This window comes from Meleagris gallopavo, chromosome 1 (genome assembly GCF_000146605.3).
Source record: "Meleagris gallopavo isolate NT-WF06-2002-E0010 breed Aviagen turkey brand Nicholas breeding stock chromosome 1, Turkey_5.1, whole genome shotgun sequence".
NCBI lineage: Eukaryota > Metazoa > Chordata > Aves > Galliformes > Phasianidae > Meleagris > Meleagris gallopavo.
In genome coordinates this window covers 189,247,554-189,257,411 of record NC_015011.2, presented here as the reverse complement: position 1 = coordinate 189,257,411, position 9,858 = coordinate 189,247,554, and the positions used below count along the sequence as shown (strand labels likewise).

General features: G+C 56.8%; 1 protein-coding gene across 1 annotated transcript in view; it reads left to right on the top strand.

The window, feature by feature from the left end:
* The first annotated feature begins 5,635 nt into the window (after window positions 1-5,635).
* The window catches only part of STIM1 (stromal interaction molecule 1), a 35,188-nt gene continuing 30,965 nt past the window's right edge, over window positions 5,636-9,858 (top strand). Inside the window, exon 1 of the mRNA XM_019612109.1 lies at window positions 5,636-5,803. Coding sequence (XP_019467654.1) covers window positions 5,651-5,803 — 153 coding nt within the window. The 5' untranslated portion in view covers window positions 5,636-5,650. The remainder of the gene's footprint in view (window positions 5,804-9,858) is intronic.

Below are 9,858 nucleotides of genomic sequence, written 5' to 3'. Positions count from 1 at the left end.
GTAGGGGATGCACCTCGTGTTCCTAGCAGTGCTTGGATAACCATCACGCTGTGTTTGTGGCATGGAGCGAAGGCTGGGAAAGCCTCTGTTGAGCGTGGTTCCGTGTTTTCATTCAGCGTGTGCTGCTCTCAGAGAGAACATTGGATCACTCCCACGAGGACGTTTGGTTTCCTTGCAGTGGGACCAGTTTGGGATGCAGGCTGGGCAGAGCTGGTGCTGTGTGCAGCCCGTGGGATGCTGCTCTTGGTCACAGCTTGGGAACCACATTGGATGGATGGGCAGCCTATGGGACGTATCCCTGCCCCTGGGGGAGCTGGGGCTGTCGGAAATGGGATTCCCAAGGAACAAAAGCAAGCAGGAGTTGGTTCTGCTGGCACCACACGGCGTGATGTGTGCTGTCCCCATCCCCACCCATGGCCACCCCTCCCAGCCCTGTGCAGCTCGCCAGCCTGGCTGCTCACAGCCCTGGGCTGCCCCATCCCTCAGCCTGCAAATGATCAACGCTGCGATATTGAACGTAATTAAGGAATCCTGGCCTGCAGGACGTGGAGGCACTGCTGCACCGAGCAGAGGACTTCCTTAAATCTAAAGGGCCCTCCCAGTTTGGAGAGCTGTGATGGTTCGATTGCCATCAGCACAGAGGGGAAGGAATGCATGAGCAGTTTGGTTATTTGCTTTGGTGTTACGCAGTAACCCAGGCTTTGGTCATTGCAGCCCTTTGGAACTTTCTCTTGCCTTTTGCAGCCCGTCTCGACCTGCTGCTTTCCAGCAGGCTCTGTGCAGAAGCGCTGAGCTTTGTAGGGCTGGGTGAAAGCAACCCGCTTGCCTTCCGTGGGCAGAAAGCAAACAGGGACCCCTGGGCTGCGGGGAGGGCTGGGGGTGCTGGGATGGCAGTGAACCTCAGGGCTCTGCTGGTGCTGGGAAACTGATTGCGAAGGCAGCGGGGCTGCATTGGGATGAGCCGGGAGATGGAAATTTGGGAGGGGGTGTTGCAAAGCACTGAAGAGGTGGGATGGCAGAGTTGGTTGGGAGCAGTGGCTGGGGGTGCTGGGATGGCTTCGCTGCTGTTAAAGCTGGAGAACCTGAGTGCCACGAGCAATGAGAGGACTGAGGGCAGTGAGCTTTGCAGAGCTGTGCCAAGGAGAGGAGCCCAGCTGTGCACCCACTGGCATGGCATGGTGCTGCTGAGCCCCATCCTGGTCCCTAAGTTGCAGCAAGTGTGATGCAGGGGGGGCTGTGCTGTCCCCCGTGCCTGCACTGGGCTCCCCATATCATCCTGGAGCACATTGGGACCCCACAGCTGCTGTGCTGCTGTGCTGCTGTGCTGCTGTGCTGCTGTGCTGCTGTGCTGCTGTGCTGCTGTGCTGCTGTGCTGCTGTGCTGCTGTGCTGCTGTGCTGCTGTGCTGCTGTGCTGCTGTGCCACAGCAGGGCTCTCTCCTGTTTCAGGTGCCCCTCCTTGCAGAGGCACCCAAGGGTGTAGCTGAGTGTATCAAAGATCAAACGATCTAATCGTGCCTTTTGTTGGCACCTTATCTGGGCTGCTTTCTTCCTTTGTGCCTTGTGCAATCTGTTAAAGAGTAAATATTTGATTGCTTCAGGAGCTCCATGGCGGAGGATTGGGGTGTCTGCACTGCTCTGTGTCTGAGCACAGAGCTCAGCTTTGCCGCTCTGCCATTGGGCTGTGCAGGCAGTGGTGCTGCTGAGGGGATGGTGATGGAAGGCAGCAGTGAGAGAGCATGAATATTTCAGTAGTGCTGAGCCAGATGTCATCCAGCTCCAACCCCCTGCTGTGTGCAGGTCGCCAACCAGCAGCCCAGGCTGCCCAGAGCCACATCCAGCCTGGCCTTGAATGCCTGCAGGGATGGGGCATCCACAGCCTCCTTGGTAACCTGTTCCACTGCCTCACCACCCTCTGCATGAAAAACTTCCTCCTCACATCCAACCCAACCCCCCCCGGCTCACTTTAAAGCCATTTTTCCCATCCCAGCTTGCTGCTTTGGTGACATCTCAGAAGCTGGACCCTCGTGGTGTGGGAAGCAGCGCAGGCAGGAAGGTCGTGTGGAGCCCTTGTTTGTATTAACACAAATATGTAAACACTTCCTTTTTTCCCTCCAAATATCGTACGCTTTCTTTTTGGCTGCCGTTTTGGTGTTGATGGAAGCAGGCTGTGTAAATCACAGCTGTTCTAATTGAGCTCCATCAAGTCCCATCCCCTCAGCCGCCCTCATTGACGGCACCTCCTGCCCCACTGCCCCCAGTGGGGTGTCCTGGGGGGGCTGTTGGTGGGACTGTTCTTCCTTGGGCCTGGAATTGAAGCACATCGCTTCTTAAAGCACCTGTTGATGTGGGACATCCATCAGCATGGGGCTGAGTGCCTCCTGGGGCTTCGTGGGGGGGGGGGGGGGAAGGCTGCTGCATCCTGGGGGGTGCTGGGCAGCTCCAGGGGGGCAGGGTGATGGTGGGGCTGATAGCAGGGAGATAAGGAAGGGTGAGGTGACAGGAGGAGGATGAGTCAGTGGGGCTGTGGCTGTTCTGGGGAGGGTCTTTCCTGGCATGGATGCTGGGATGAGGGTCTGTGCGTGGCTGCGGGAACCAATCGCAGCCCAAATCACGGAGTTGTGGAGTTGCAGAGGTTGGAAGGGACCTCAGATGATCGAGTTCAACCTCGTTGCTAAAGCAGGTCCTGCAGTAGGTCGGTGCCCAAATGGAGTATCTGCCCTGGGGGGGTCCACCTCTGGGATCCGAGGGCTGTTCCCATCAGGCTGTGATATGCGCAGGCTGTTTGAAATGCAGTCTTGCTTAATCTGCCATTAATCTTAGGCAGGGCTGCTCACCCAGCCTTTGTTCTTTGTTGGGGGATGGCTGTGCCTGGGGTGGCCCCCGGGGTCCCTTCCTTATCAGACTGCCTTATCAGCACGAGCTTCATCGCTCCTTCCGGCCTCGCACTCACACTTCTTTCTTCATACCCAGGCTGCAATTAATTAGTCAGCAGCACCCAGGCCACAATTAGTGAGCAGCACCCAGTGTTGTGCAGCATCAGGGCAGAGCAGACAGAGCATGAGGAGTGCAGGGACACAAAGTTATGGTAGGAGAACAGGCACAGCATCTCGTGGTGCCCCACATCCAGCTCTTCGTTGGTTGGCTCTCATGAATTCTTAGGAATAACTGTGAATGGGCACTTATGGCTGAACCTGCACTCATTTAGGAACCCTGGTATGGATGTAGGGTAACTGCAGTGTTTGGTTTGATCCTGTGCTCCAGTGTGAGCACGTGAAGCTCTGGCAGTAGCAAAATGATGTCTTGGTTGCTGTGCTCCTGTTTGCTGCCTCACTGAGTTGCCAAGGCTCCCCTTCCACAGAACCACAGAATGGTTTGGGTTGGAAGGGAGCTCAAGGATCACGAAGCTCCAACCCCCCACCACAGGCAGGGCCACCAACCTCCACATCTCACAGCAGCCCAGGCTGCCCAGGGCCCCATCCAACCTGGCCTTGAACACCTCCAGGGATGGACGGGGATCCACAGCCTCTCTGGGCAGCTGTTCCAGCACCTCACCACTCTCACAGCAAACAACTTCCCCCTCACATCCAACCTCCATCTGCCCTCCCTCACCTTCCAACCATTCCCCTTGTCCTGCTGTTATCTCCCCTTTCCAAGAGCTGACTCCCCTCCTGTCTGCAGGCTCCCTTGAGGTCCTGCAGGCTGCACTGAGGTCACCCCGCAGCTTCTCTTCTCCATGCTGAACAAGCCCAGCTCCCTCAGCCTGGCTTTGTAGGGAGGTGCTGCAGTCCCTGCTCATCTTTGTGGCTCCTCTGGACCCTCTCCAACAGCTCCCTGTCTTTCTTGTCCTGGGGGCTCCAGCCCTGGACGCAGTGCTGCAGATGGGGCCTCACAAGAGCAGAGCAGAGAGGGACAATCACCTCCCTGTCCCTGCTGCCACCCCTCTTCCCTTTCCTGGGCCTCTGTGTGGGGCACTGGTGCTGGTATCAGTGCTGCTATCAGTGTTGGTGCTGGTATCGGTGCTGGTATCAGTGCTGCTATCAGTGTTGGTGCTGGTATCGGTGCTGGTATCAGTGCTGCTATCAGTGTTGGTGCTGGTATCAGTGCTGGTATCAGTGCTGCTATCAGTGTTGGTGCTGGTATCGGTGCTGGTATCGGTGCTGGTGCCTCACATGTTGCAGCAGGCAGCTGGGCAGATGCAGGCAGTGTCCCTGGGCACAATCAGTGCTGCTTTGCTCACTGCACTCACACAGCATGCAGCAGCAAACCCTGCACTTCCCTTCAGTCACCTCTCCTTGTCCTGGAGGATCCATCGCTGGGCTGGGATGAGGTTTGGGCCCTGAAGTCATGGGGGTTTTCCTGCCTCATTTCCTTGGATTTCAGTCTGAACCTCACAGCTCCTGATGGGAGCAGGGCTGGTGGCTCTTAGGCTCATTTCCCATTGATCTCAAGCAGACTTTGCTTGGAAACTCTTACTGTGTGTGTGCTTACAGAGAGTCCTGCACAGCCTCCATTGGGCAGGGGCTCTCTGCTGAGCTCACAGGACCACCATGTCTTGAATGGGGTGCCTGGGCTGGGGGTTTGGGGCTGTGGGGTCTCACTGTGGATGAGGTGGGATTGGAATGGGATGGGATTGGGATGGGATGGGATTGGGATGAAGATTGGGGTGGGATAGATGCTGCTGGTGGAGACTCAGGTGTGCAGCAGGATCTGCAGTGTTATCCTTGAACCAGAGAAAGCTGTGTGACAGCAAGCCAGAAAAATGCATTTCTTGCTCAGGAAGAAGGGTGACTTCTCTTAGTTGGTGTCCTGCAGGAACACCCTGCTCTTGGGCACTGTGCTGGGGGGAAAGATTGGCTCCAGCAGCAGTGATGTTTTGTGCGTGGCTGGGGGCTGTGCCATGGGCTGTGCCATGGGTTGCTTTCAGGTTGTGCCATGGGTTGTGCCATGGTTGTGCCATGGGCTGCTTTTGGGTTGTGCCGTGGGCTGCGTTGAGGCCGTGCCATGGGTTGTGTTGAAGTTGTGTTGGGGCTGTGCTGTGGGTTGTATTGGGGCTGTACCAGGGATTGTGCCATGGGTTGTGTTGGGGCCATGCCATGGCTTGTGCCATGGGTTGTGCCATGGGTTGCCTTTGGGTAGTGCCATGAATTGTGCCATGGGTTGTGCCATGGGCTGCTTTCAGGTTGTGCCATGGGTTGCTTTTGGGTAGTGCCATGGGTTGCTTTTGGGTTGTGCCATGAATTGTGCCATGGGTTGTGCCATGGGCTGCTTTCAGGTTGTGCCATGGGTTGCGTTGAGGCCGTGCCATGGGCTGTGTTGGGATTGTGTTGGGGCTGTGCTGTGGGTTGTATTGGGGCTATGCCATGGCTTGGGCTATGCCATGGCTTTTGCCATGTGTTGCTTTTGGGTTGTGCCAATGAATTGTGCGATGGGTTGTGTTGGGGCCAGGCCATGGGTTGTGCCATGGGTTGTGCTGGGGCTGTGCCATGGGCTGTGCCATGGGTTGTGTTGGGGCTGTGCCATGGGTTGTGTTGGGGTTGTGTTGGGGCCGTGCCGTGGGCTGTGCCATGGGTTGTGCTGGGGCAGTGCCGTGGGCTGTGCCATAGGTTGTGTTGGGGCCATGCCGTGGGCTGTGTCCTGGTCTGCCTCACCATGGTGTTTCCTCCCCCAGCAGAGTTCTGCCGCATCGACAAGCCACTGTGCCACGACGAGGATGAGCAGCTCAGCTTTGAGGCCGTCCGCAACATCCACAAGCAGATGGACGACGATGCCAACGGCAATGTGGACGTGGAGGAGAGTGATGAGGTTGGTGCTCCGTGTCTCCCTGCTCTTTTCTACAGCCCTGCGGGGCTGCCTGCATCCCAGTGTGCCATTCTGGGGCTGTGGGCTGCGCTTTGCTCAGCTGGTAAGGAGATGCCATCCCATCAGTCTGAGCTCTGGTCCCAGCTGTGTCTCTGAGCACTGCAGTCCCTGCAGTGTGTGGCTTTACTGCTGTTCTGGGGGCTCCTGTGCTTCGTCTTTGGTTACATACAGGCTGTTACCAGCTGGGAGACGGGTGGGTCTGCTCACATGCCCGTGGTTTTGGTTCATTGCTTCTTTTGTAACTGTGGAGCAGGGAAGGCCATCTGCTCTGCTCAAACTTCCCCTTGCCATCTCTTGGAGCAAACACTGCTGTCCCTTCCTCTGCACTCATCCCCCAGCACACCTGGAGCAGTTACCACACCTTTGTGCCCACTGCAGGGAAAGAAAACTCATTTCTGTTGTCTTGGCCTTTGAAATCTGAGCCGATGGCTTTCTGAAAGAGAAAGGAAATGATTGCTTTCCTACATGAGCACCAAAAGAAGCCACGACTGCTGGAGCAGGGAAAGCTTTTTGTAGTTTATATCAGCTCCTCCATTGCAGCGGCTGCGCAGGGTGAGGGATGCTCTCCTCTAAGCCAACAGATAGAGGTAACACAGTTGAAGTGTTGGAAAAAGGCAGACCAAGGGGCTGTGCTACGGGCCACGGGATCCCCATTCCTCACCCTATAGAAGGCTGGGGGCTCAGTGTGGGCTGGCAGCACGGGATGGAGGGGTGCAGGGCTGAGCAGAGACGCTGCTGTGCCCTGAGGGCTCAGTGAGGCTGTGGCTGATAGGGGAACCCTGTAGAACACAACCCTGCGTGTTGCTGTGAGCTCACCGAAGTGCAGCCTGCTGCTTCTGCACCCACAGCTTTGTCCTTTATTGTCTCATTCCGCTGTGCTTGGCAAAGCAGAGGCTCTGAGAGCCCCTCAGTAGTGCTGTTCAGTGAGCAGCCCTGCAGAGCCCTGCTCTGGGATGCATCAGACAGAAATAGCCGTGCAGAGGGTTGAACCCCACACCCAAAGGCTGTGCTACGGGGCTGCTGCTCCTGCAGGTCCGTGTCCCCAGGTGGGCACAGCAGCCTGGAGCAGGGCTTGTGGGACGCGTTCAGCCCGGTGCTCCCATCCAGCAGTGCCATTCCCTCAGCCTAAATTCCACTGGGTGGAGTAATTAAAGCAAATGAAAGGCTTTTTCCCAGTCAAAGAAATGAAAAGCTTTCAGCTGCGTTCCCTGCAGCGTTCCCCTCGGCGGCTGCAGCTCTGCCTCCATTCCTGGAGCTGTGCTGGGTTGTGTTGGGGCTGAGAAGCAGCAGCACTGCCAGCAAACCCTGCCCTGCCTTGGGATTCCTGCTGGGTCCGTCCTGCCTGCTCACTCTGCAGTGTTGCAATGTCATATGAGCAACAACATTCATGTTGCTGAAGGGCTGCAGGACCCGTGGCTCAGCCTGGGTTGCTGCTGCCCTGTGAGCACAGCCTGCATGGCCCCCCATCTTCTGCCCCTTCTCTTGTGCCTGGCTTTGAGATTTCACCTCTCTTGTATTCAAAACGCTGATTTTCTTGTGCAGGGTCCCCGTGGATGGGCACCTGGGTGCAGTGCTGGGCAGCACTCATGGGCCACCACCCTCCATCCTGTCACTGCCACCAGGTTTTGCTTTGCTTTCCCTTTGGGTGATGAGCACACCAGGCTCCTGCTGGCCATATAGCAAAGCCATGTGGGTTGCACACTGCTGCATCGCTCCGGGAGCACTCTGTGTGCCCTGGGACAGCCACGCTCAGGTGTGCTTCACACTGGGAAGTGCACAGATCCTGCCCTGCTCTGTGCTGCCCTGCAATCCTCACTGCTTTATTCCTTCCTTCCTGGGAGCCAATTTTCAGCGAAGCAGGAGCTGACATCCCTGACCTCAATTGAAGCCAAAGAGCTGTCCCTCGTGGGAGAGCTTCTAATTAGCAATCTATTTCTGCTCCCTTTGCTCACCCAGAAGGCAGCTGTGGTGGTGCAGTGCTCGGATGGGGCTGCTGGGCACACCAGGAGCTGCCAGCCCATATTCCCAAGGAAACGAGGGGTATCCCTCCACCCTGCCCATCCTTCCTCATTCTCATCCTGTGGCCCCATGGCCCTCAGCCACCTCCAGGCGTGAGCACACAGCTCAGGCAGTGAGCAGAGCTGCAGCCTGACCGTCCCACAGGCAGCAGCGCTGTGCGATGCTGTGCTCAATGCGGAGCGATGCAGCACTGGTGGGCAGCGTGGGGCTGTGCTGTGTGTGTTAAGGTGCCCCTCGTCGAGTCCTTAAGGCTGGAGAAGCCCTCCAAGAGCCCCAGCTCACCCCCCCGTGCCCACGCAGCCGGGATGCTGTCGGCCTTTTGGTCGCACTGCTGCCTCCTGCTCAGCCCCAGGCCCTTTAACACTGCATGGTGTTGCTATGGCCAACGTGCAGGAGCCAGCACTGCTCTTGTTGGCCCCCACCCGCTGCCCCCAGCCCGGCTTTGTGGCCGTGATCCCAGTCCCCGCTTCCCCCCCAGCCCTCCCCCGGTGCTGCAGGGAGCTCTGAGCGATCGCTTTCCCTCTGTGCTCCCTGAGCTAAATATACCGGGCAGCAGCTGGCCCTGCTGTGACATTGCCACGTCCCATAGGTCAGGGCTGTGGGACGCGGAGCTGCCGCAGGATTTGGTGCTCAGCTGTGTGCTGGGAGCAGCCAGGGCTGTGCTGAATGCACCCTGAGAGCTCCGAGAGCGAATGCTGCACAGTTGTAGTGCTCTGGCTTCCATTAAGGCACCATCTCCTTCTCTATGGGCAGCTTTAAGAACTGTTACGTTCTTCTTGCTCTTGGAGCGGGTCCAGAGGAGGCACTGAGATGCTCAGAGGGCTGCAGCAGCTCTGCTGTGAGGAAAGGCTGAGGGAACTGGGCTCGTTCAGCTTGGAGAAGAGAAGCTGCAGGGAGACCTCAGTGTGGCCTTCAGTGCTTGGAGGGAGCGGATAAACAGGAGGGGGAACGGCTGTTTGTGAGGGTGGGTGGTGACAGGACAAGGGGAATGGTTTGAAAGTGAGCCAGGGGAGGTTTGGGTTGGATGTGAGGAGGAAGTTTTTTCATGCAGAGGGTGGTGAGGCAGTGGAACAGGTTGCCCAAGGAGGCTGTGGATGCCCCATCCCTGCAGGCATTCAAGGCCAGGCTGGATGTGGCTCTGGGCAGCCTGGGCTGCTGGTTGGTGACCTGCACACAGCAGGGGGTTGGAAGTGGCTGAGCACTGTGCTCCTCTGCAACCCAGGCCATTCTATCATTCTATGATTAACACAGCACCAGCTCCCCCGGCAGCTGCACACCTCCACCTCCACCTGGGGATGTCTAAAGTAACACCAAGAGGAAAGACAATGCTGGCACAGAGGGGAGGGGAAGAAAGAAAATATTTACAGCCATATGAGCTAGATGAAAAGGATGGAGAGTCCTCTATCAACAACCTCAACGGCCCGAGCCACAGCAGGCACTGTTTACAGAGCCTTTGTGTAGGTTCTGCTGGAGAGGCTGAAAGCACAGTCTGCAAAAAATGCTGAAAGTATTATTGGCAGAGGATGCAAAACCTGCAAAATAAACCTTTTCCCACCAAACAAGATGAAACAAATACAACAAAACACCATAGGAAATTAAGCCAGGCTACACTGATTGTGTCTGGAATGATAAGAATGCTTTTCCTCTTCCCAGCAGAGTTTTATCGTGACGCTGGCAGGACATCCTGGACACCTCCAATTCCCCCTGCACGGGGCTTCAGAAGTAAGAGCCTGGATTAAAAGCACTTAGGTGCACAAAAGAAAGCTCCCCTTATAAGATCAACCCCAGGATTTGGTCCAGTTTGTTCCATCAAAATTGCCTGTGCTGTACATCCATAGAATCACAGAATGGTTCGAATTACAGGAACAGAATGGTTTGGGTTGGAAGGGAGCTCAAGGATCACGAAGCTCCAACCTACCCACTGCATGCAAAGCCACCAACCTCCACATTTCACAGCAGCCCAGGCTGCCCAGGGCCCC